The 26,637-nt window shown below is 41.2% G+C and overlaps 1 protein-coding gene across 11 annotated transcripts in view; it reads left to right on the top strand.

Moving 5' to 3' along the window:
- MBNL2 (muscleblind like splicing regulator 2) overlaps window positions 1-26,637 on the top strand; it is a 110,198-nt gene that overhangs the window by 71,810 nt on the left and 11,751 nt on the right. For 4 of the 11 annotated variants that reach the window (XM_066986661.1, XM_066986669.1, XM_066986716.1 and 1 more), the window contains 6 exons: window positions 3,700-3,864; window positions 6,912-7,112; window positions 8,139-8,402; window positions 14,833-14,886; window positions 15,552-15,705; window positions 18,935-18,970. In XM_066986661.1, the coding sequence (XP_066842762.1) occupies window positions 3,700-3,864; window positions 6,912-7,112; window positions 8,139-8,402; window positions 14,833-14,886; window positions 15,552-15,705; window positions 18,935-18,970 (874 nt within the window). Of the gene's footprint in view, window positions 1-3,699; window positions 3,865-6,911; window positions 7,113-8,138; window positions 8,403-14,832; window positions 14,887-15,551; window positions 15,706-18,934; window positions 18,971-20,375; window positions 20,471-26,637 lie in introns of all 11 variants that reach the window. The other 7 variants (XM_048072649.2, XM_048072653.2, XM_048072651.2 and 4 more) reach the window with 7 other exon arrangements.

Genomic DNA, 26,637 nt, shown 5'->3' with positions numbered 1-26,637 from the left:
GGGACGTGTGTTTGGTACCAAGCCAGGCAGGTAGCTGCTCTCAAGACCATTGACCCCATGGGAGCAGAGTCTCTCCTTGCTGCACCTGGGCCCTTTGAGCCCTGTTGAGTTCCCAGCTCCCCACGTGCATCCCTTCTGCCTCCCACTTCCTTACGGGAACAAACCTGTGGCACGCCCCAGGCGCGAGCCACAGCATGTCCTCGGTCCGCGTGATTAGCAGTAGAAAAGTAGTGCTTCTGCTAAAACTTTCCATTACCTGCCTGAAGTGTCATGTACAGCTAGGCTAGCTGTAGAGAGCCAAGCAAGAAAAAGGGGAGGTCAGAGGTAGGTGCCATGCATCCCGGATGAGGGGAGGGAGTAACAGAGCACTGGGAACCTAATCTGAGATCCATTCATCGTTACTATCAATTACAGGTAGGGAGACAGCTCACTGCGAGTGAGCTTTTCAAGAGAAATTGTATGGGAATTGAGCAACTGCTTGTGATGTGCGTGTTGATAACCTTCACTTCATGGGTGAAAGCAGTTTCTAGGGCCCAAGTTTCAAATCAATCTGTCTGCACACCCTGTTTCAGAACTCTGACTCATGTGGGAGTGGGTTAAAAGTTGTGTGAAGCAAGGATTTTCCCTGCTGCCTGCCTGCCTCATCCTTCAAACGCAGTTAGTGCTGCTGTGCACCAAGCAGTCTGTGGAGCAGCTCCTGAGCTACTGTGATGAACCAAGCCTCGCTCCAGAGGCTTGGTATTGATGCACCCTGAAGTCAAAGCACTCAGTTTTGCCTCTCTATTTGTTTTGAGGTGGCCTGCTACTGCAGTAATATTTCTGCAAGGATCTGAAGTAGGCCTTTATTGTAAACCCAACAAGTTGAATACTCCAGCACTTCGTGCACAGTGCTTTGTTCTGCCGTTGGGTTGGTGTGTTGCTATCATCTCGGTTGGACTTTGGTTTTGGCATTTCAATAAACAAAAAACCCAGGGTCACATTTGACTGAGGTGATACCACAAGTTTGAATTTTCAGTCTTGCATTGATCAGTTGTTGGGAATCAGCCCAGTTCTGCTCTGAAACTGTTCCCATCAGCAGTTCATAGGGGCATGGAGCATTTCTCGCCAAAGAAATGAAAAGTCACTTCCAGGCATTTTCCCCCAACCTGGGTCTCAGAATTTATTTTGTTTTGGTAGCTAGGACTGGATTCATCCGCTCACTATTTTCAGTGCTCATTCCATTGCCATTTATTTTGGGTCATTTCATTCTAACAAGGCTTGATCTGTTTACAGTGCGTCTATAGCAGCGTGACAGGGCTACACCAGTTCATTGCTAACCAAGAGCTCGAAAAAACTAGTAAATGGGGCACACACATTAATAACTTCAGGGAACAGAGTAAATTTTTATGTGCTTGGATTACTTTGGAAAGTTTTCTGAAATAACTAGTCTTTTGTGCTCTGTGGGTTGCTTTGCAGAGCTTGAAGTGATGGTACATGCTAGCCATGTGCTTTCGGAGCTGGTAGTGGTGTGCTCATTGCAGGCTTACTTCAAAGTTGAGGTACTTCAAAAGCCACTGCAGACGAGAGTTACTCTTACTCCTTAATTGAGGATCACTTTCATTTGCATCGGTAGATATTTCCATCAGATAGATTTACGTGATTTTATTTTGTTGTTTTCGTTTTCACATTTGCTCTATGAACCATTTACATACAAATTAGATTAAGGTTACATACAAATTAGATTAAGGTTAAATAGGTCTCGGTTAAAAATGTCTTAATCAGGAAATCCTCATCAGGCAACATAAAAGCACAAGCTCGTTGCCGCGCTCACGGGTAAGCATGTTCCCATTTAACATTGTAGAGGCGACAGCGTTATTACCCCATGAATGGAAGAGCCTGCCTCTTGCTTTGTCCAAGGCGAATCGTGACGACTTTTGGTTCTCCTTATGCCAGCTGACAAAGTGACTTTCCTTTTGTGTGCATAATTAAAACCCCCGGAATTAGTGACTCGTGGAAGTGAGAAGGAAGAGCACACTGTCCCGAAAATGGCTGCACCTATAGCAGCACGTCTAAGCAGCACCGAGTAATGTTCCTGGGCACTGAGGCGTGGCTGTCTATATGCTGAAATTTTTAGCTTTCTCGAACTCCTTTTGGCCTCTGCCATTCAGCACAGTCACAGACAATATCCAGGAGTAGTTCTGGTGTTAGCACCAGGTAAGGGCTGTTCTCCGTGGTTTAATGGCGTGGAAATAGCTGTCTGCATTCCCCTTGGCCTCGGTGCTGGAGAGCATTCCTAGATGTGTTTGATGTTCTCCTGCACGGGTAGCTATTAAGTCCTTATCGCAGATTAGAGGTGGAACCAGGAGCATTTCAATGTGTGAGTAGAAAGTGTGACATTAATACTGCCGTTCTGGGACATCCAGAGCATACTGAGGGTTTTGTAGGAAAAAGTGTGTGTGCGCGTACACATACGCGGCATCCGAGTACGTGTGTACTGTGTGATGTTCTCTCACAGGGATCTTAATGTTTTCGAGGCTATAGGAGGGTATTCCTGTCTGGCAACGCATTACAAAGTGCTCATACCAGAGACTGGAAAGTTTAAGAAGCACTTCTAAAAAAGGTCTCAATTTGGAAACTTGTTTCTCCAAGTTGAGTGTGTCACATCGAGTTTGACTAATGCTCTAGGTCCTCCGGTCACAGCTCTCAAAACTTCGTGACAATTTATGAGCCATGTTGTCAAAGAGCCGATCTCACTAAGTCCGGCCCTGCGGCTGCAGAGGCAGATACACAACCTGCTAGTGCACCCTACGGTTCCCTTTCGGGGGAAAATGCATCTGCTTCTTAACGCTGCTCAGCCTACACTTTGGCCAGCGTGCAGTCAGTCCTTGTGGAGGTGTGCTCCACACCCATCTCCTCCAACACGAATCACCTCAAGGATGGCTGCCCACCACCACCAACTTTCCAAAATAATCCATCTTCTGTTGTCTGTACTATCCCATAGCTGTCTAAAACCCCTGTCTTCAGGCTGTCTCCTGTTGCTGTGCACCTTCAGATTTAGCCCCATGCACTGCTACTAAATCTAGGCTCCAAAAATACCGACTCGACTTCTGTTATTTTATACCTGAATGGAAATAGTTCAAAGTTTTACTTGATGCAATAAAAACAGGAGGCAAAGTTATATTTGATGTAATAAAAACAGGAGGCCAGAAGGCAGTGGACTGTAATAAGCATGAACGTACAAGAGAACACAAGCAGAGAGTTGCCACACGGTTATTCTTTAATATAATGTACTTACAAGAAGTATTTCTCTTAAAGGAGGTTTAAATTTATTATTCATAATGTAATGTAATTCATAAAAACATTTATGGTATGCTAACACTGGGTACCCAAGCCAAGATACCATGAGAGGCAATTCAGGCAGCCTGGATAATACTCGTACTATTAATTGTCCAGCAGTGATCTGTACTTAACAATGAAAGTGCCATCAACAACTTTCAAAGCCTTGCTCCTTGTCCGTGGCTAATACCCTTAACAATCAGTCAGAGGCAGTGGGCTGAGGCAGAGCTCAAGGCCATCAGCTCCTCCCAGCCTGCTACACGGTTCCCAGGAAACACCCTGCATTTCATTACTGCTCGCTTAGCTTGTGGTGTAATATCGTGCTGCAGGGCATTAAGCTATCATCAAAAGCAATAGACCAATTAGTGTGACTTCTTTTTCCAGGGTCGTTGTACAAGGGAGAACTGCAAGTACCTTCATCCACCAACGCATTTAAAAACTCAACTGGAAATCAATGGCAGGAACAACTTAATCCAACAAAAAACTGCAGCAGCAATGCTTGCCCAGCAAATGCAGTTTATGTTTCCAGGAACACCACTACAGCCAGTGGTAAGTTTATTTCTCTGGTGGTGTTATTGGTAAGTAAGTTAAGGTAGAAGACTATATTGACCCACAAAAGCTCTCTGAAGTAGTATCAATAAGAATAATCACCATCTGTTGATTTAGGGAACTACTGAGATGCTAGAAATATTTTCATTTATATTTGCATTTGAAGAGATGAAGGAGTGTTGCTGGAGATTTGATACCTTTTTTTATCCTAGACTCACTTGCTTTTTTTTCTCCCTCTTTTTTTTTTTTTTTTTCCCTTCATTCAGTTCTTGTTAGGTTTTGTCTAGACTTGCAAGGATTTTACCTATAATATCTCTGGAGGTGTAAAGTTGTATAATAATAATTTGTTAGTAGGTTATTTGAGTAGGACTGCAGAGTTCCCCTCTCAGGAGCCTGTGAATTTGAGTGGCTTCAAACAGTATTTAATCCCAGTACCAGGAAAAAAGGGTAATGTCGTTCTGGGTAATGATTTCTTTCTCTCTTATAATCTGAAGTGTTCCAAAATAAGAACTGATGATACGTCCACCTACAAACTCAGTGTTTTATTTTAAGGTAATTCATATGGTACCTGGAACACTTCAAATCCAGCAGGTGACATAAAAATAGTGTCCTGCAGGAACAAGCAGCGACTTTGGGCTATACATGAAAATGATCAATTGCTGTGGGCTGCCTTTGCAGTCCAGCTCTTCGTTGCACCAGAGTTCCAAAGACACGAAATCTGAACAAGACTTTTCACATATGGTGGCTAATGATATTTTCTCAAATTGAATGCCCACTGTAAGGCACTGGAGTGAGATTTCTTTCTCTAACTTGAGGCGTCTAGAGCATTGCTATCAAATTTTGTGCTGGGCTTCCTAAATCCTTTGATAGTTTATCAAAAGAAATAGGCACTTCTAATTACTTGTTTCAGAAATCTGCATTGTTTGAAATCTTCATTCAGATTATATGGTCTGGTTTCTTTTAAGTGCCTTTGTCTTTCCATGGACTGTCAAAGGAGATAAGTATAAGCATCTCAGGTTAGGACATCTGTATTTGGCCACATTAACTGACCCCAGATGCCTGGTTTTACACTTGACACATCTGCCATAAGGTAGAAGGCATGAGCAAAAATGGGTGTCAGGAGTCCCTGAGTTTCAGGTACATGTTTATCAGCTTTCAGTATGTATGGAAGATGTATCTTGATATATCGTCATAATGTGTTTTGATATTTCCTGATTTTCTACTGCTTAAGTTTTCACCAAAAAAAGTTTTCATGGAATAATAAAATAATTCCACTTCTTGGTATTATGAATAAAAATTGGAAATGGCAAAATCATGCTTTTTACTACTCACTCATTTTATCATTTGAACTTTACAATCTCATTGAAGTAATGCCTTCTGTACTGATGGCTGTGATAAACGTGGAGAGTTTTATTTCTCTGTCATGCATAAATTGCCTGATTAAGATGACTCAGCCTTGACCAAATGGATAAAATGTAGATGAAAATTCCATAGAAGTCATTTGACATGTAGATTTATTCTTAAAATTGTATCTGATACAAAGATGGTATTTATATTTTACATAACGCATACTGTCCCTAAAATAGTTGAACCATTGTTTCATATAAATCTTCATTATTATGCTCGAAATAATTTAGCTCACACTTGGCATATAAACCATGCTATTTGATATCGAGCAGTTTTGATCTCTGGTAAAAACAGAGCATTATTCACTTCTAACTCTCTAGGGCAAATAGATGCCATTTCCATACAGTTGGCTATCTTGGCTAATGTGCTGCTCTAAGCATCTTCTTGTACTAACTGAAACTCAGTTATAATTTAGTAAAAAAACAACAAACAAACAAAAACTAGAAGTAAACCTCCTAGCTTGTGTGCTTTCTCTTGCATATTTTCTGCATAATTTGTGTTGTTGGCTTCCCTTCTCCAGCCAAGGGTATGCAGGCCACCTTGATGAGAAAGACTTTCCTCTTTCATTAAGTGTTTTTAAGTCTTCATAAGTTCTTCTCTAGCTATTCCATGGTTCGTTTCTAGCTGCTGGCTTACTCAGGGACGTAATTTGTGACAAAGCTAATGTCAGATTTGTACTATTCCTGCAGAGTTTTGCATTTATAATTATTTATCATTATAGCTTCACTCTTTGGAGTAAACATCATCTCTGCAGAACTAAATCACTTGCCAGTCATGACCGTGGTCTGACCATGGTGATGTTCTGCTTCCACCCCCCTTGGAGCTGGTGGTGACAAACCCACTATTCTGCCTTGGTAGGGCTGGGTTTTAACGTTACACAAGTGCTCTTTCTTTTGGTTTTGACTTCACTGATTTGCTCTAGGGAGGCATGAAACAGATTTTTAGACCCTTATCATTCCTTCCAATCAACCCTTTTTTTTTGTAAGATGAACTCAAGCTAAGGCTGAGTAATCCCTTTCTAAATATTGTGTCCAGCTGAGATTATAATATTTATTCTGCTTGCCACTGGTGACAGCTGAGCACACAAACATTTGGAAAGGTGAAACTTTTTGATGTGTGAGCCGTAGCAACTCTTACAATTGCAGGAGGTGGCTGAATACAGTATGCAAAGAGATGGAAGTTACATGCCAAAGAGTTCATTATTTATAGTCTTACTAGAAATATTGATTTAATATAGTTAATAATGCTTCACCTGTGAAATTTGGTACTTTGAAAAAATAGCCCGTTTTCAAAGGAAAGCAGGTATTGAGAAAAAGCAATAAAGTTATGTTGTTTCAACTTTTTGATGTGTAAATAAGCCTGCAATATAAGCTGGACCTCCGTAGAGATTCAGGTTCACAGTGGGACTTGCTTTGCAATGGCAGCCTCTTTTCCAACAGCAGAGCTACAATGTGCAGTTCCTAGTATGCAGCTGGAATGTGTTACGTGATTAAAAGAAGAGAATATGCTGTGTGTTTTGCCAGCTGCTTGAAATTTTTTGATTAAGAAAATGAATCGGCGCCAGGGAGAACATGCAAAAGACAACTAATAAGCTCTTGATTAAGGGTTTTTTCATCTTGGTCTGTGTTTTCATTTTGCAGCCCACATTTCCAGTGGGTCCCACAATAGGAACGAACACGGCTATTAGCTTTGCTCCTTACCTAACGCCAGTAACACCAGGAGTTGGCTTAGTACCGACCGAGATCCTACCCACGCCGCCTGTCATTGTTCCTGGAAGTCCACCGGTTTCAGTCCCTGGTTCAACTGCTACTCAGAAACTCCTCAGGACTGATAAACTGGAGGTATTGTGGGCACCACCATGACTAGAAATGCAATTCTCTGTCAGGCTGTAGCGAAGCTCCTGGAGGAGAAAAAGCATTATTTTAGAAACTATGCTTAAATATAGTTGCTCAAAGTGTAGACATCATAACTAGACAGAATTCCTACACTTGCAGCCAATGGTAACTAAATACATTTATAAGGTAGTGCATTTCCTGAAATTTAATACACAGAAATCAACATGAAGTTTCATCTTTCTTAAACTTCATCTCTTCAACTACACCTCAGGTTTGCATGCCCGTAAAGGTATGTTTTGGTGAAATACCTAGCAAGCACATTTTCATTGCAGTATTAACTCTGTCCTGCAGTATTAATTTGGTCCTGATTTTTATTAATCAGTAATAGGGCAATTTTTTAGCCTTGAGCTACTGATGGAGGTGTTGAATGTTACAAACCCTGGAGCAGACTGAGCAGGCAAGCCCGCAGTGATGTGCAGAGCCTCCTTGGAGCTGGTGGATCCCTGCATGGCCAAGCTCAGTGGAATCTGTGGCCCAAGTAGTCTACAGGACATTTCTCCTTAGAAAAATCAGCTTGTCCATTCTGTCCATTTAATTATTTTTTTAAGGAGGCTCTCCACTTTGTTTGTAGACTCTCTTCCCCAGTATCAGCAAGAGGAACTGCTTCCCTAGCAGTGGAGTTGCAAGAATATAAACTACAGTTAGAAAGGGACTGAACATTTTGTGAGCCTCAGCTAGTTTAGCAGGGGCAGTTTCTTCAGTAAGAATCCTTCCCAGCTGTTTTCTAAGCAGGAAAAGGAGAGACATTTGGGAATGTTTCTGTTCCATGTCCATTTAGCCACCATAACACAAAGCTACCTGAGGAGCCCAATGCGCAAGGGTAAGATAGATGCATTTCCCTCTCCCAGAAGAAGATAACGGGTTTATTAAATCAGATTCACTGATGTCACCGGGGAAGGGGATGGTCCTTTCTGGGGGGGCATGGGCTCTCCCTGCCGTTTCGGGTTGCAACCAGTGTTGTTTTGCACGTAGGTGTGCAGGGAGTTCCAGCGGGGCAACTGTGCGCGTGGAGAGACTGATTGCCGCTTTGCACATCCGGCAGACAGCACAATGATTGACACAAACGACAACACCGTAACCGTGTGTATGGATTACATAAAAGGTCGTTGCATGAGGGAGAAATGCAAGTATTTTCACCCTCCTGCACATTTGCAGGCCAAAATCAAAGCGGCGCAACACCAAGCCAACCAGGCTGCAGTGGCAGCCCAGGCAGCTGCGGCAGCTGCGACTGTGATGGTAAGTGCTGGCATATATGGCTGCTTTTCTTGACAGAAGCTCTTTGATGCCTATTTTGCTTCAATATAATGCTGTTTGCTTATACTTTCTTTTTCCCTTTTGCTTTTTTTTTTTTTTGGTAAAAATATAAGAATTGATAAAATTGCTAGTATTGCTTGATGGGAGGAAGCGCTCTTTTTCTTCATTCCCGTATTTGAATGCTGTATTTCTATTCAAGACAGTGAAGCAAATGACACTCTATACCACTTCTGTTCTCTGCCTTGATTATATGTTAAATTTGCCCCTTGTATTTCCAAACAGAAATAAAATTGTTCAGTGTCCATTGGAAAACAGGGGCGGATATGCTGGTTTAGCTCTGAAAACAGATATACAAACAGATATAGTTGTGGAAATTTGGAAGAAAAGGAAGAAAAGCAAAGAGACGCTTTTTGCTTCAGAGGTTGGTTGTAGAAGAGGGACCTATATTAAGATGTCATTCAGTTAGATACCTGAGCCTAACCCAGACACATTGGTCCCACCTCAGAGGCAGTGGAGAAAAACCTGCATATTCATCTGTGCTGTTCATTCTGACCCACCACTACAGGATGAGGAAGAATTGTCCTCTGTAGATCTTTCCCCACTGCCTATGAAGTGTTGACTGTATTTTTTTGAACTTTGGTTAGGGGAGATGAGTCTCATGCTAAGAGACCTTTTTCACCTTCCCATTGACAAGGCAAGTTACTTGAATCTCTCTATGATACCTTTTTATTTTCTATTAGAATAATGGTGTTAAAAAGCAGGTAACTAAAGTGGGAATAGTTAAGAAAAAGCAGAGTATAGCCAGAAAAAAAAAAAAGATTGAGGTCTTTTCTATTTTCAGAAATGTTAAGCTCTTACTGAAAGCTGTTCAGACAAGTCAGCCCATCCATTTACCAGTATTGGTTATCTCTTATGGTTGCTACCAGGAAAGTTGTTAAATTTAAGTAAAGTGGTATTGATAAAGTTAAATAAATCGAGCATGCAGGATTTGTCTTGGGAGACAAAATTGCTGGCAGTAAATCAAAGAATCGTTGTCCTCATTGCTGGCACTGGAGGAATAATTAAGCAGATGTGGTTTGTGGACTTGTGGGCAGTGCATACAATAGTAACAGACAATACAGTTATTCTCTGGGTAAGGAGCCTACCAGAAACACAATACAGTACAGTATATAACTACCCCAAGCTATTGTATTTAGCAAATGAGCAAAGACCAGACTTTTTGAGGAACGAAGGATAAGTTATGCAAGAAAGTAAACCTCCAAAGAGAAGAAAATTTCTTAAGTTGTAAATTCTTTCTCGTATAGTTTCCCAGTTACTGTTTCACACATGATGATTTTTAGTTAAACTTTCCTGTGCTTGCGGAAATTGAGTACCATCTGGAAATTAAAGCAGAGGAGATTGTATTTTTATTCTAATTAGCTTCTATTGTGCAATATTTATTGACCATTTAGAGGATGTAATATTTCTAGACAGAATACTAAAGAAGAAAGGAGAGAGATGAGGGGATTCGTTTTTTTTGCGCTTCAGTAATGGTTGGATAGATATCCTGTGATTTTAAATAAGCCATAATTGGAGTTGCATTAGCCTCAAAGCAAGATGAAGCATCTTTGGAAAGACAGAACTGAAATGTTAGCATTCTAATGTCATGGAGGAAGAAGGCTGGGACCTGTAATTCAGGGTAACTTTTTGCAGAAAAATATATACAAAATAATTTCATGGAATATTTAGACTATGAAATGGAAAAGATTCTTTTCAATCCAACTATTTTTTTTTTATTTAATGTAGACTTGAAACAATCAGATAAAGTGAATGAAAAACCACCAGAATGACAACAACAAAAAAGTGGTAGAAAAGACACATGCCTCCAAGGCTACCCAAGAATGAACAAGAATACTTAATTGGATCTAGAGCGAAAAAATAAGGCAGAGATATGAATGCTTAGCTATAGGACTCACTTGGAGGTTGCTCCCAGGATGAACTGTGTCTAAGAGGTTTTCCTTCCTGGGGGAATTGTCTGCATTGCTCTGGTCCAGAGGGTATTCTTGTAGGTGAGCATTGTGGATAGGGTTACAGCACTGGAGGCAGAACTTGTAAGACCATTGAAGGTCAATGAAGCTTGCAGTCTGGTACCAGAAAATACCCTGCCTGTATTTCTGTACACTAAAGTTTAGGAGATTTTGCTCGGATGTCTTAGGTGACCCTCATAATATGAACTAAAAAGAAAGGAGAAAGACACTGTGACAGAGGCTATAAACCACATACAGCGTAAATCCAAAGCTCATTAAAAGATAGTCATCCATCATTGTACTCAGGGAGCTGCAGGTATTCATGTGGAGCATCAGAGAGCATGGAAAGTCACAGAATAATGTACAGCCTAAATTAAAATGTGAATTGATAGCTGAGGTTGGAAGGGACCTGTGGAGACTGTCTAGTCCACCTTCCCAGCTCTAATAGGATGAGCTAGAGCAGACTGCCCAGGATCATGCCTAGTTGGCTTTTGAATGTCTCCAAGGATGGAGACTCTATAACTTCTTTTGGCAACACACTCCATGATTAAATCATGCTTACAGTAATTTTTTTTTTTAAGTTATATTAAAACAAAATCTCCTGTATTTCAGTTTGTTCTCATTGCCTCTTATCGTGTCACTGGGCACTACTGAAGAGCCTGGTTCCATCTTTACTCCTGTATTTTATTATACACACTGTTGAAATCCCCCTGCATCTTTTCTTTTGAACAGTCCAAGGTCTCTCAACGTTTGCTCATATGAGAGATGCTTCAGTCCCTCCATCACCTTTGGGGCCCTCTACCGGACTACTTCTAGTATGTCCATTTCTTTCTTGCACTGGGAGCCCAGACCTGGACATAGCAAGGCATTTGTGGCCTCACCAGAGCTGGGTAGAAGGGAAGGATAACCTCCTTCAACCTGATCGTGATGCTCTTCCCGCTGCAGCCCAGGACACAGCAGCCCAAAACACTGTTGGCTGCCTTTTCTGCGAGGACACAGTGCAGACTCACGTTCAGCTTGGTGTCCACCAGGACCCCAGGGACCTTTTCTGCTAAGCTGCTTTCCAGCTGGGTGGCCCCCAGCACATACTGCTGGCTGTGGCTGTTCTTCCCCAGGTGCTTCATATGTTATTTCCCTTTACTGAACATGAGTTTCTTCCATGCCCATTTCTCCAACCTGTCCAGGTCCCTCTGAATGGCAACACAACTGTCTAATATATCAATCACTCCTCCCAGTTTTATACCACTGTTGACTGGACTCAAGCTGGACTTTATGTTGCTGATCACAACCCTTTGATCCTAGCAGTTAGACAATTTTCAATCCACCTCACTCTTTCCACTTATTTAGCCTGTACTAAACAAGTTTGTCTGTGAAATTGAAATGGGAGACAGTGTAGAAAACCTTCCCGAAGTCAAGATAAACAACATGCATTGCTCTCTCCTCATCTACCAAGCCAGTCTCGTAGAAGGCTATCAGGTTGGTTAAGCACAATTTCCACTTCATAAATCTGTGCTGGCTAGTCCCCATCAATTTCTTGGCTTTCATGTGTTTGGAGATAGTTTTCAGGAGGATTTGCTTCATCACCCTCCCAGACATTGAGGTAAGGCTGACTGACCTGTCATTCCCTTCTTTCCCTTTTTGCAGATAGGAGTGTCATTTTAGCTTCTTTCACTTTTCAGAACTTCCCCCAGTCATAATGACGTTTCAAAGATAATTAAGAGTGACCTCTCAGTGACATTGGCCAGCTCCTTCAGCACCCATAGGTACATCTTATCAGGTCCTGTGGACATCCAGTTTGTTTAAATGTTCCCTAACCTGATCCTCTTCCAACAAGGGTAAATCCTCCTAACTCCAGACTTTCCCACTGTTCTCAAGGACCCGTGTTTCCCATAGGCCAGTCTTACCAGTAAAGACTGAGGTGAAGCAGACGTTCATACCTCAGCCTTTTCTGTGTCTTGTGCTACCAGGTCACCTGCCCCATTCAGCAGCAGTCTACATTTTCCTCAGTCTTCCTTTTGCTGCTGATGTACCTGTAGAAGCCCTTCTTATCACCTTTCATGTCTCTTGCCAGATTCAACTCCAGGTGAGATTTGACTCTCCTAAACCATCCCTGCATGCTGAGGCAGTGCCCCTATGGGTCATCTCTTCACTTCTTGTGTGCTTCTCTTCTTTACGTTTAAGTTTAGTTAGGAGCTCCTTGCTCATCCGTGTAGTTGTGTGTATCTTGCTCATATTCCAGAATGCATTATAGCATACAGATGTGACATACAACAGAAAAATATTATGCCTCAGAGTGTTTGATAATTTTTATTAATATCTTTATTTGCTTTCCATAGCATTTTCCTATCCAGTCTGTAACTGTTTATTTTTGGTTGTTAGTTATCTAGGAGCTTAAATGTTGAGGAGTTTAGCTGACGGAACAGAAAGAATCAAAAGAAGCTTTTACCATCAGGACAAGATGAAACATAAAGGTGGGAGAGAGGAGTGGATAGGCAGTCTAAAAGCTTGAAAAGAGGGGGAGACTACATGGAAACAAGGTTGAAGGTCTAGAAACAGACCAATTTAAAGCTTTTGGGTTGAACTTGATATGGAAGATGAGAAGAAAGCCAGCAAAAAGCCTCAAGGTAGGGAGATAAGGGCAAAAGGGCATGGAGAAGAGGTAGAGAAAGACAATCAGAAATACAGAGATAATAAGTAAACAAGTGAGATCGGATAATACCTGGTTTGGGATAATAAAGGTAATTAACTGAAATGCTCTACTCTTATTGATGTTGGTTTGAATTTATGGGCTTCATCATCACATAAAGCTAAATTCAGTTGTAATACTTCACCTCCATGTAGACTTCCATCGGTAGTGGATGCAGAGTGGGTCTGAGGCTGTGTTAGTTTAGCGGAGCGACGTCCCCCGTGGTGGGTACCACACGTCAGCGGCACAGCACAGCACCATGCTTAGATGCAAGAAGGCTATCCACATCCTCACTTGGCATCAGGTGTTTCTTGTTATATCCAGGTCTTGACCCAGACAGACGGGCAGATTCTGTAGATTAGGTATATAAAATCCAGAAATGTGCTTCAGAAGAGTTGAGGAGGGAACCAAGGGAAGTTTCGTGCAACATAGCTGCAACAGAGCAGTGAATGAGGAAAGCAAGGGCTATCCTGCAAAATACTCTCTTTGCACCAGCTAATACCATGACCATAAGCTATTTGTAGGTGTTTTGTGCCTTGTCCTCTTTTTTATACTTTTGTTCCACATTTCCACATACTGATATCAAGATGGACATAATTGGCGTATCCTAAAAAAAGCTAAATATCAGCATATGCTTGTAAAAAAATGAAAAAATCTGATTTATAAGTAAATTGTCCATTCTTTCTGAAGGTTTGTAAACATTATTTGCACTACAAAACTCAAAAGTAATATTTTATATGAAAAAAATTTAAAGAATGTCATCCTATCAGCCATAGGTTTAATCTTACAATGAAAATATACATAAATTTATATGTCTATGTACAATGCCTACATATTTTCTCTAAAAATTTTTAATAACGTTGAACTAGTATCGTAAGTCATACTTTAATGTTCACTTTTAAGCCGGGAGCAGTGTTTTCACTCCCTGCTCCCCAAGCTGGTACTGAAGGTTGTAGTGAAATTTAGAAAATATGTTTTAAATTCTGAAAGGCTGTTTTTTTCCTCTCAATGTAATGTGGTAAGTCACAAGGAAAAAAAAAATCTACAAAAATGACCCATTTGTAGGGAAAAAATAAGGAATTAATGATAAGTTAGTGTAAGACGTATTATATATTCTGTATTGGAAGAGGAGAACCTCTCGTTTTGAATCCCAAACTTACTGAATTATGTGGTTTCATTACCTAAGACCCTCACCTTGCAAGCTCAAGCATCGGTAGCGTTTGTAATGCATTACAACTTTCCCTAGTGCTTTTGATTTGAAAATTCAGTGTTCGAAATTGATTTTGTTCGCAAATTTGACTCAACTAACTTATCAGAAATTCTTGTAGGAGTATCCTTAAAACTCTCTGCATCTCTGTGAAGTGTTTATAAATGCTTAATAGTGTCTGCAAGCTGCTGTTTTACTCAACTTTCCTGAATTTCAAACATCTATATTTTACTCTCTTATATGCTTTTAACTAAGGTATAGTAGATGCGTTTTTGCTTCAGTACTAATTCGAAAGTGTAATATTCATTTCTTTAGAAGACATTTTTGTTGTTGTGCATGCCTAGTGTTTTTTGTATGTTGTATATTGCATTCAGAATATTTTTTTCCTTCTCACCTATCCACAATGCAATGCCGTTCCCATGACGCACCTCTGCTTGCTGTTTACCTGTATGTTAATTCGCTTGACTCCCATTGGCCCACTGCCATCATGTGCTCGCTGCCTGTTATTAAAAGACTCAGTCGACTGCCAAAGCAATGAAGCGACCTCTCGAAGCAACTGTAGACCTGGTACTTTGACCTTTCACCTTTTGCTTTGCATGTAGCTTTTTTTTTTTTCTTTTTTTTTTTTTTTTTTTTTTCGGAGAAGCAACTAATGAAATTTGTACCGCTTTCTTTTGAACATCAACCGGAAATGATTTCACATACTCTTAATTTACCGGAAACTCGGTACCGTATTTATCCATCTCATTCTCATACGTAATAAACGCAGACGATTTAGTTTGGTTCCTAACATGGTTTCATTTTTAAATACCTCCTCATAAAAAGTCGAATTGAGATAAAACTGCTTTTGTAATTGAAAACGCTTAACATAATCCATTAATCTATATAATAATAGGAAACAATACTTAAATTAAAAGAACATACTTGGCAATGAAACACAAGTGGTTTTTTCTCCCTATAATATTTGAAAGCCTATTTAAAGGAAATGCCATTTTCGTTGCTTTAAAGGCCTTTCTTTTCAGTAGTTGTGCTGCTACAGTTTTAGGTTAATAGTACCATGCTTTTGCTATCAATAACAAAATTTCACTCATTTTACATTGCTGTGCTTTGAGTTAATATGCATGGCAAGGCATCTTTAGCCGCTTTAAAAATAATAAGTTTTTGTACTTTTGTGTATGTTGCAGACAATGCCTTAGAAATTACGCCATTTTAACTAACTTTCTTATTCACAGGCCTTTCCTCCTGGTGTTCTTCACCCTTTACCAAAGAGACAAGCACTTGAAAAAAGCAATGGTGCCAGTGCCGTTTTCAATCCCAGTGTCTTGCACTACCAACAGGCTCTTGCCAATGCTCAGTTGCAGCAACATGCAGCGTTTATCCCGACAGGTATGTTGCACCCGCACTGACCCCAGGTTGTGTAGGGTAGCCTCTACGTCAGCCAGTTGCGCTTAAGGAAAGGTTTTATTATGCTCCCTGCCCTGCTTGAGATGAGGCCTGCATAGTTATTTCCACGCTGGTTTAATTCCTTCTGCAAAGTGTGAGGGTTCAAGCTGAAATCCCGGCACGCCGTTAGGCTGCTTTCCATTTTCATAGCCTCCTTCATCATCGCCCACAGTTCGCCCTTTTTTCTTACATCGATTTGGCTGTATTTTGACTTCACCTGCTAGAGCTTTCTCAGGGAATGAGAGGGCAAAACACTGCTGGGAAAATGCTGGGAAAAGCGTAGGGCTTCGGAGATGCCACGTGTGTCCCTTCATGGCCCCTCCGTTGCTGCTCTGCAGCAGGGTGAGAACAGGTGCACCAGCACGGGCCTTCTGCTCATACCTGCACAGGAGCAGCCTCAAAACAAATTGCTCCCCGCCTCGGCACTAAAGGGGCTTGGAGGCATCAGGTTTGTTTTCATAGCCTTCCTTTTGACACGCTACCAGTACTTTTCCTAGCATTTGCAGCTAATAGCTGAGGTTGTAGTTCTTCGTCTGGGCAAGCCAAAGGTGAGAGGACGCGCTTTGCATGTCAGTGAGCAGAAGTCTGTGAGATCCGACCATCCAGAGGCTTGAGCTGCACCACGGTGCTGGTGCTGGGGCTCCTCCTCAACACCATGAAAGAAGGAATGCACTTGGTATTTGCATAAACAGTGACACCAGAATCTCTTAAATTATGTCGGTCTCCCCTACTCCAAACTTTCTGCAGCTGAACATCCTCTCTAAGGAACAATGTGATGTGGTCAGCGGTTGACAAATATCATGTTCTGGTATCAGAACGTGATCATGGAGAACGGTCAGAATCCTTTAAAACGTGTTTGCAAACGCACTTAGCATTTCAGCAATGTTATTTTAGTTTATAGAAATAATGCTGGTTATAACAGAATGAGACACAACACGCGAGGATTGCCCGATCTATCAGCATCCCCGTATGTCTCAGAGGATGAAAACAAACACAGATGGCATTGACTTCATGAGATTTTGCTATAAGGCCTGAGTAACAACCTTGGAGCCTGCCCCTGTGTTGATAATAGCAAGTTATAGAATGCTGTATTTTTAGCACACTCGTGCACCAGAATATCTGTGGCAGAAAACATACAGACATTTATGGGAGTATTTGAAAAAAATTGTGAGACTGCCTATTTGGACATGAATGGAAGACTGCCCTGTGCTTAACGATGTAGAAATTTATTGTATATCATAACCCTAACAATTTGTACTGATATGCATTACTCCTTCTCGTAAGCACTCCCTTTCAGAGCTTATCACTATTGTAAGGAACTGCCATAGAATTTAAATTAACTATGCAAAATAAAGTAGTTTAAACTTTTTTTCAGTGAAATAGCATTTGGATATTTTCCATATTTTTTGAGTGCTCGTGCTTCCTTAAGTAGCTCATTCTTTGTGCCATTTATTGTCCATCCCTCTTTCTGGCTAATGGCTGTAATTACAGTAGTACCTTATAAATTTCTGATGGTAGAAAGGGTCTATCTTGGAACCAAACCTTAAGGGCCGGATTGTTGGCAAGCCCAAAACAAGCGCTCAAAAAGATAGAGAGGGAGGGATAACAAAGCAGACGGAGCCCAGGCCCGGGGTGGAAAGCCTTTCTCAAGGTGTTGAACCTCCTGCTCTTTGTGAACACCATCAGGGCATTAGAGAGAGGAGAGAGGTGTGGGAGGAGGCTAGAAAGAGGGAACCCGCTCTGTATGAGTGGGGGTAATGTGCTTTTTGTTAAAGACGCTTTATCCAATATTCCCGTGTTTCCTGGGAAGTCCAAGAGGAGGTTGGATTTGGTGGGTGCGAGGCCTGTCATGTCACCTGGCCCTAAGGAGCAATGCATGACATTATCTGTTGGGTTTTAAATGATGATGTGATATTTTCTGAACTGGTATAATTTTCAAATGTGTTCCTTGTGTGTGTGTTCGTGTGTGTTAAAAAAGTTAACTTTTAAGACAAGTTTTGCTGCTGGAATATATATAAAACGTAATTGTTTTATATAACCTCTCTGCTTTCTTAACCACTTGCTCCCCTAATAAAACGTGTGGGGCTTCACTTAGCATGGCTTACCTCCAAATTTTTGCACTTCCCATGTTTTACATCAGTTTGATTGCTTCATCGCCTCTCCTTCTTGTCTGGTGAATGATCTCAAAAACAACAGATCTTCTCTCTCCTCCCATCGCTGTTCGTTAGCGTTTTTATGGCCGCTAGACTAGGAACTGTGTGTGTTCTCTGGGGGTTGTTCTTTGGTAAGGTCATTCATAGTTACGCTGCTGCTGCTGTGATGGGCGGGGAAGAGGCTGCTGTAATAATTAAACAGGAATACAGGAAGCATATTTGATTTTATATCAAATATGTGTGTACGTGGTGGTAGTCTCCTTGCCTCCTCACCTTCACCAGCTTGCTATATGCACTGTACTGAAAACACATTGTTGTTTTTTGTTTGTTTGTTTGATCGATTCTTTATTTTTCTTTTCATTTGGTCTTTTTAGAAAGGCTAAAGGTGGACTCAGCACCAAAGCCTATGCCACCTTTTGCTGCAAGGGTACATACACACTTAAATGTGTTTAGCTTGGGGACTGTCCCAGTAGTGTTTTCGCTGGTCAGAAACTCCTCTCTGCTTCATGCCTTGCATTAAGAACATGTATGTTAACATTAAACGTAAATTTGACAAAGTTTCTGCAGAGTGATGTTGGGTACTTCCATTTTAACTTTTTTCTCTGCTGCACAAAAAGTCGATGAATCTGTGCAGCATTAAGCTCGCTGAATTATGCAGTGAGTTCTAAAATTGCCAAGTAATGTGATATTTAATCGTAGATGTTTCTGTAAACAAAAAACCTGTTGCTGCAGTAGTACTAAATGAAAGGGTAAAAGTACTGAATGAAAGAGCTTATGAAGTATCTTGTGTGCACACAGAAACATGCCAAAAATCATATAGTATACCCAAGTAGGAATTTAATATGAACATAATCACATTTTTAGTGTTAAAGCAAAACTATGAATGACCTTAAACTTTCATTTAACTAACGTACTTATCTGTGGTTATGCTTGAATCTCACTTTGAATGTTAACTCTAAACAGCTAACCTGTTTCTTCCCTTTATCCACTTTTTTCACCTATCATTGCATGACACGCAGGGTCAGTTTTGTGCATGACACCCGCTACCAGTATTGGTAGGTTCCAAATTTCTTTATTGATCTCTTTTATAATGTATATGATGTATATTCACTTGTTTCAAAAATCCTAGGCGAGATTTAGACAATGATTAGAATTAAAGGTTCACTTGTCCTTCTGGTTGACTTTGTGCAGTATTTAGATTTGTAGAAGAAGCTGCAGTTTAGATGTGATACCACCTGCTATAACAACTACACTGCAAAAGCATAATATCATGAATTCCAGTCTGCTTTTCAGTTTTCAAAGTTTTATTTCTCTTTATATTTTATATTGTCTAGTACTATAAAATCATAAAATACTGGAAAAGCCAGCAAGTTTCATCAGTGTTTTAAAGTTTCATAGTGGTGTGCCTATTTCTCCTTTTTGCTGTGTGTTAGAAAGTTTTATCAGCGTTTCCCAGAAATGCGTGCTTTGATCCACAAAGGGTCTGTTGAAACCCATGATCTGAATCTTACTCTTCCTTGAAATACATTTGGAATGAACATTTGGGGCATGCAAAATTGAAGTCCAGCGCAACAGACTTTAAGATGGAAGAGTAATCTTCCTTCTATTCTGTAGCCCCATCCCAGTGATTTTTTCTGTGGGACTACTCAGATAAGCAGTTAAAGCATTAAGCCTTTAAAACATGAAGTTAGTATTCTCTCATGAAGGTGCTGATTAAAATTCATTCTTAAAATGAGCAAAAGCAGCAACTTTCACAAAATTGACCTTGCTTTTTTAGATCAAAATAGTATTAAAATCAGGAAAATGATTATTATCCTTCTTCTGATTTTTGCCTCAAAGCAGATGGCAATTTAACTCTGATAAAGTCTAGCAGTTATGCAGTGCTAGTAGAAAAAAAATGCATAAATTGGATTATAAAGGAAGACAGCGAGTATCTGGCTTACTTAAATATGAAGATGCATGAAAATAATTTGGTTTTAATTCTGTTTAAAAATTAAGATAAACAGTTACCGTTTTCCTTCCCAGTTCCAAACACTCTCGTTTTTTAGTAGACTTTTATTTTGGAGTGCTTTATGGCAACACTGGGGAGAAAAAAAATCATCCCTGTAACAATTCTCAGGTACCAGGCTATTTTGGCAGAGGCCTTACTTATTACATAAGTTATCCCATTCTTTGAGATAACATCTGCATTTTCAATGTTCCTTGCTCTTTTTTTTTTTCTGGGAATCGCCGATTGTGTTGACAACCTTCCTTTAATTGTACTTGTAATAAGCTATTTTCCCTTTTTTTTTATTTCTCCGCCACGCTTTCTCGCTTTGCACTGTGATTGCATGCCATCTGCTGGTTTAACCCATGACGATGGCTTGCTGCTCTTGATATTCACCATGCCAAAAATACCACTTCTCTTACCATAATGCTGCACCCTCCTGTTCATTGCTTCCATGGTTCCCCTCCTGAAAGTACCCATGATGCACAACGCTACGGCCGCCACTGTCTCTGCAGCAACAACTCCTGCAACAAGTGTTCCCTTCGCCGCAACAGCCACAGCAAATCAGGTTTGCTCCTTTTAAAGCTTTCTTTCACAAGATCCCGAACTCTAAATGAGTGCTGAGATTTTTATTTACTTTTATTTTTTTAACAAAAAAAATTCTCCCGGAGAATTTTTTTTTTTCTCTGTGTTTACCCCATCAAATTTTTACTTTTATTTTTAAGTCGTTTATAGCAAGTGTTTGTGGGACAGGTTGCACTTATTTAGAGTTAACATTTGTTGCAAATAATGATGTAGCTGTGTTTTGTGTTGCGATGTTTGTACCTAATTATTGTGTAATTAACCCAGCTGAAGTTAGAATCACAGTAGTACTGGACTGCTTAAAATAGTCTGTTATTAACTCTTTAAGTTCAAATGAAGACCATCACAGATTCCAAATATTCAGGTGTGTTAATGTAACCTTCACCATGCAGTGTGTGGAAGTCACTAATTCGTAAGCATGGAAGCTGTCTGAAATAACAAGCGGAACAAGGCAGCTAAAAAAAAAATGAGAGGAAAAAAATCTGAATGTTTTCTGTAAATGCTAGTGATCAAAATAGTCCTCGAGGTATTCATGACTGTGTCTGCTTTATGTTCGAAAGAATATCTTTGACCTGGAAATAGTATTTCCCTAAGGAAGGACATTATTTCAGCAATTCCCCAGGATTATTGGCGGAGACAGACTAGGCAAGATGATACTTTCTCCTTTTCTTCTGCGGTTTGTTATGTTAATGGCAGTTTTCATTCCGCAAGGGTCTCCCCCTCCTCCAGCAGGACCTGCTCCATAGGGAGGTGTATCTATTGCTGCTCCCCGTGAGCAGCGTTGATTCTTCCCTTCACTCCACAGAGGCTCAGCCCTGGCTTTTTCCTTGCTTTGTGACCACACTCGGGCACTTCCACGAAAGAGCTGGGATGCCCCGTTTTCCCTCAAATTCATGAAAATGTTTTGCTTAATAATGTTATACTAGCAGGTTTATTTATTTTTTCTTTTTTTGAAGTCCCAAAACGGGTTAAATATCTTGCAGAAAAACAGATTTTGCTGTAAGAATTTATAATAATCTAGGAAAAATATACTACCTCTGAAATACACCCTACTTTCTGAAAGAAACACAAACTAGTCCATTTTCTCCTCTTCATTTTTTTGAAAGGCTTGTTTACCAAGACTGTGATGTTTGTGCTTCTAGCGTTTTCATCAAGAGAGGGTTGTCATTTTGTGCGCTCCTTTCTGAGAGCTGGCGTGTTTTAATGAAGAAGGCACACGATGAGGACGAGGAGGAAGGCGTATCGGGCACATGATGCATTTAACCATCCTTCCCTCCTGCTTTTCAGGGTGTGGTAATGTAGCAGGCAGTATGGTAATGTAGCAGGCGGTGTGGTAACGTAGCAGGCCGACGCTCTGGCTGGGTAGGCCAAAGAGCCTGTGGGTGCGTTGGATCACAGGTTCTTGGTAGGGAGCACAGAACTGTGTCTGCTTGGTGGTACCCAGGGCAGTGATATGATCCCAGAGCGGCACTTGAGAACGGAAAATGAGAAAATTGGGCTGTTTTGGGGGAGGGAGTCACCATGCACTGCTGTGGAGGAGGTGCCCAAGGAAGGCGGTGGGAAGGCAGCCACGGACTCCTGCGCCCTCTGAGCACCAGAGGTGCTGGCTGTGGCCGAAGTCAAAGATATAGGCACCTACAGAAAGAGCAGTAAGCAGTCGGAGGCCTTTTTACAGGGGTTACTTTCACACGAGTAACTTGTGCTGCTCTGGAGACTGAGGTGTGCCTCGGTGCATTTTCTCACCTAGCAGGACAGCAGGCAGAGCCCCTCCTTTCCCAATGCAGATTTTGTTTGCGTTGGTGGATTAGAGCATTTTAAATATAACAGTAGTTGTAAAAGTGTCTGTTTGTATTTATTTAGTTGCATGTATGTCTCTCTCTCTCTGTATACATATAATTCCATGCTGAAATTAAAGGATGGTTTAACACAGGGATGGGTTTCCACTTGTTTGACTTCAGCCATTTGGAAGCTCGGCATCCAGTTCATCTGCTTTTCTAAAGTCCTTGTTGGAGCAAGATAAGTTGCCCTGGAGGGTCCTGCCTCTTTCTGTTGGCTGTGGAAGGAGGTTAGATGAGCAACTGAAGCTCTGCACCACCACAGTTAGAGGGGATGAGTCCCACCCCAGCAGGTTTTCTTATTGGCTTCTGCAGTGTGCCATCACTCTCTTCTTCTCACTCCTGTATTTGTTTTAGCCGCTGTAAACCTTTAAAAGCTACTTTTAAAATATGTGAAAGCAGGGAAAGGAGGAGTAGTTACTTCTTTATAAGAGGCAAGGCTCCAACTTTGCTGTTTATTTACACCTTCCTAAGAGTTGAAGAACACACTACACTGGGAGAGGCCATGTAGTAACTGTGTTCCTAACCCTTGGTGTTTCTCTAGCCCAAGAAACACAGAAGCAGCAGGTAGTTTACTTGAGTTCATCTGTTAAGACTTAGTTCATGGTCATCATGTCCTTTGTTTGTGTCCTCTTGTGTGGGTTTAAATTCTCTTGTGTATTTCAGAAGTGGACATCTTTATTCCCATCTAGATAAAATTTCCTTTTCTGGTCTGCGCCACACTGCAGCCTCTTTACTTCTCTGTGGGATACAGTTTCCTCCTTCCAGTATATCTACTGCACTTTTTTAATCAACCTGCAGCCTTCACACCATTCCTTTTCTGCTCCCATGGCTTCTCCTCACAACGCCAGGCATGAAAGGAGAGTCACAGCAGTGATTAATCATTTCGCTTAATACCTTTTGGCTTAATATTCGAGCCTGGGGAAAGATTGCTGTACTTCCTTGTGTTGAGTTTGATGATCCAGGTGTCCTAGAAGCACCAGTGGGAGGAAACATCAACATCCCAAATGCCATGGAGTTGCTCAGGTGACAGCTGAAAAAAACTAACAACTCTGTAGGGTCCAGAAAATTATATAGTACATGCTGTCAGTTTGTACTCTGAAAGAAGATGAGCTGTGTCTCATGTCTTCTATAGATTGTTCCTCTCTGAAAATAACATTAGTAACAGGGTGCAAAACGGGCCTGCGTTGGGCCATTCACAGTCATTCACTCTCAGCCAGCAGCTCTCTGTGTTTTGTGATCAGTATGAGTGTGGATGAGGCACAAGAGAAGACAGTGTAGAATTAAAAGCTATATCATAATGCATACATGCAGGGAGACCCAGTTAAGAATACACAGAAAAATTGGGAGTCTCTCATGTTTCCTGATTACAGAAATGATGTTTTAAACCCAAAATAATTTTCCTTTAGTGTACTTCAGAGGAGAGGAGAATCTCTGGCTCAGTCCTGATAAAAAACAGACTCGTTTCATACAAGATCTGTTGGTGTCACCACTCACTGCATGTGGGAATCTCATGAAGGGAACACCCCACTTACTGTAGCTGCCAGGACTGATGAAAGGGGAGTGAGCGGGGACTTCTGCCCCACTTGGGTTTTCCAAAGAAAGGCAGGTGGGCTTTGAGAGCTATGTGAGGAGTCTGGGAGTATGAGCAGCTAGAGAGGAGAGCCCTCTGTAACTCACTCCTTCCCCTTTTCCTCTTCCCCTGTACACAACTGCTCCAGCCATTCCCACCAGAATGGTGCTGGAAGCTGAAGCTGCTTCACCTTACTTCAGGCTTAATGAACTTAGGTGTTTTGGGATGTTGACAGCATTGTCTTGCAGGATGGAACCAAAAAAGTTCCAAAAACTATGGAGTAACTCAATAACATCAGGGGACATAAATGGACGGTTTGGTACTAGCTCCCTCTAGTGCATGCATGTGGGCAGAGAAATGTAAACACCTTATTTAAAACACTAATACAGTAATCCTGTGTAAATATACACTTCAGATATTTTTAACAAAACTTTTAATTATTACTCATGTAGATGGTGGGACCAGACAGTGGACCAGATAGTACCTGAGCAAGCAGATCAACTGTTCCCCACTCAGCTTCACTCACAGGTGGCCATCAGACCCCAAAGAGGACAATCTGTCCTGATATTTATTACCTGAGAGAAGTGCTATACTAAATTCTGGTACTGAATCCCAGTTTTGAATAATGCCAGCATACTTACAGCTGGTTTTGCTGTTGTTGTTTGGTTGTTTTGTTTTCTTTCAGTTTGGTTTGTTGTTTTCTGTCTGTTTTGCTTTAGTTTCCAAGTAGAAAGCCTTACTACTGCTTCATTTACATTACAAACACACATTTCTGAGTCCTACAAGGATTAAAGGTTAGGATCGAGTCTGAAATAAGGACACCTAAGAGTTGATATCTGAGTATACGTGTCTACATGCAAGCTGGAAGTTTAAGCGCCTGTAGTAGGCAGCAAAGATTATCAGCCCAGTCTGGAGAACAGCCTGGCTCACCCTACTCCTGAAGGTGCACGGGCCTTGATTCGCTTGCCTAAACATGTGCCTACTGACATTTAAGATTGTCCTAAGATAACCTTGAATGTCTAGGTTATCCAAGACGGGCTTGGCAGATACCATACAGGACCTACAGGCAAATCTGCCCGCTTCTGAATATGCAGCTGGACCACAGGGAGGAGACCTTCGCCCAAAGTAGTCAAAGCCTGGTGAGCAAATGAACTGAGCCTGTAGCAGACGATCACATGAAGTGATCCCCAGGCTCCACTGACTGACTGACAAGATTGTAGCACACCATTGACTGTGATGGGAGTTTAGACACCAGCATTTATGTTTTAATCTGTGTCCTCAAACTCTGTGAGTGCTTATTTAGTTGCTGGTTACTACAAGGCGATCACCAGTTTCCAAATTGCTTTAAATAAGATAGTTTTGCTCACATCACTTTGGTACAGAACAGAACAAGCCTTTATTTTCTACAGCAATGAAAATGGGCCAAAGACTGACCATATAAAAAGAGAATTACAGAGAATACTGGTTAGAGATATTACTTAGTCACAATTCTGCTGGTTACGTGAGCTTTAGCCAAGGAAGAGAAATTAAAAGGTAGATCTAGTAGAAAAACTAAATACTTATAAGCCATGTCTGAAAAGAATTACAAGATCAACAGGCTGTCTCATGCTAAGGCTTGTGATTATCTAGCACAGCTGTTTTAAATTATGCATCAGTGTTCACACTAAATTAGGTGGCAATTATGCAAATATTAATTATGAAATCGTTTGGTGGCCTTCAGTTTTGTGAAAATCTGTAAAAATACAAAGAAGCGAAAATAAAAATGGTTATGTTACATTCAAGTACCGCAAACGAGAACAATTAAAATGTTTGCCTAGATTCAAAAAGTCATTAACACTGTGCTAATGTGCCAAATATTTTGTGGGGATTTGAGGAGCCCTGAGCGGCAGCTCTCTTGGGCACGAGGGGAGCAGGGAAGTACGGCATGAAAACACCTCTCTTGGCCAGGATCGGTGTGGGGCTGCCCGAAAAGGCAGATTGCCATTAGACCAAAATATCCTGTGGCACCTACTCAGCCCCATGCAAGCAAATTTCTTCCTCTGCGTAGAGCAAAGCACGGAGTGGCAGTTGCTTCCTCTTGCAAATAGAGCCCTGTGTCCCCAAAAAGGGTGTTTTCTCCAGGCTGCGCATTTCACCCCAGGAAGCAGCCTGGTGGGGCAGATGGCTGTCGTCAGAGCTGCTGAGGAGTGAAAAGGCTTTTTCTGTCTTTTTCTGTCTCCTGTTCCCATCGCTCCTTGTGGAGACCTGCTGAATGTGTAAACAAGGAGAAGAGCAACAATATGGTGGGAAAAGTGAGTTGGAAATCTGGAAACGTCCTTTTTTTGATTGTTAAAAGCAAACTTTAAGAAGGAAGGTGGGAAGGGGAAACAGATTTTATTTACATCTTTAGTGCCAGGATATAACATTGCAATTGAGAGTCACTATGAAGTAGTGGTATCTAAAAATTTTTTGGCTGAAAGTTTTGGTCTAAAAATTCCAGAAAGTCCCAAGTTAAATGTTCCCATAAAAAATTCTGCTCTAACAGCATAAAGGGTCATTTGGGCATGAAAAAGTCCAAAAAAAAAACCACAGAGGCACAAGAGCAGGTTCTTTTCTCAGCCTCATTATCAGAGGAGATGCTTGCAGCGAGTGAGCCCTGGTCAGAACAGCGCTGGGCTTCTGGTGAGCCTACGTGGAGGTACCAGCGAGCTTTAGCATCTGGGATGCAGGATGGACATCTCACCTGGCCCTCAGGCTGCATGTGAA

Source organism: Anser cygnoides, chromosome 1 (genome assembly GCF_040182565.1).
Source record: "Anser cygnoides isolate HZ-2024a breed goose chromosome 1, Taihu_goose_T2T_genome, whole genome shotgun sequence".
In the NCBI taxonomy this organism is placed as follows: domain Eukaryota; kingdom Metazoa; phylum Chordata; class Aves; order Anseriformes; family Anatidae; genus Anser; species Anser cygnoides.
Note: the sequence above shows the minus strand (reverse complement) of the source record. Positions and strands in the feature narration are given on the sequence as shown.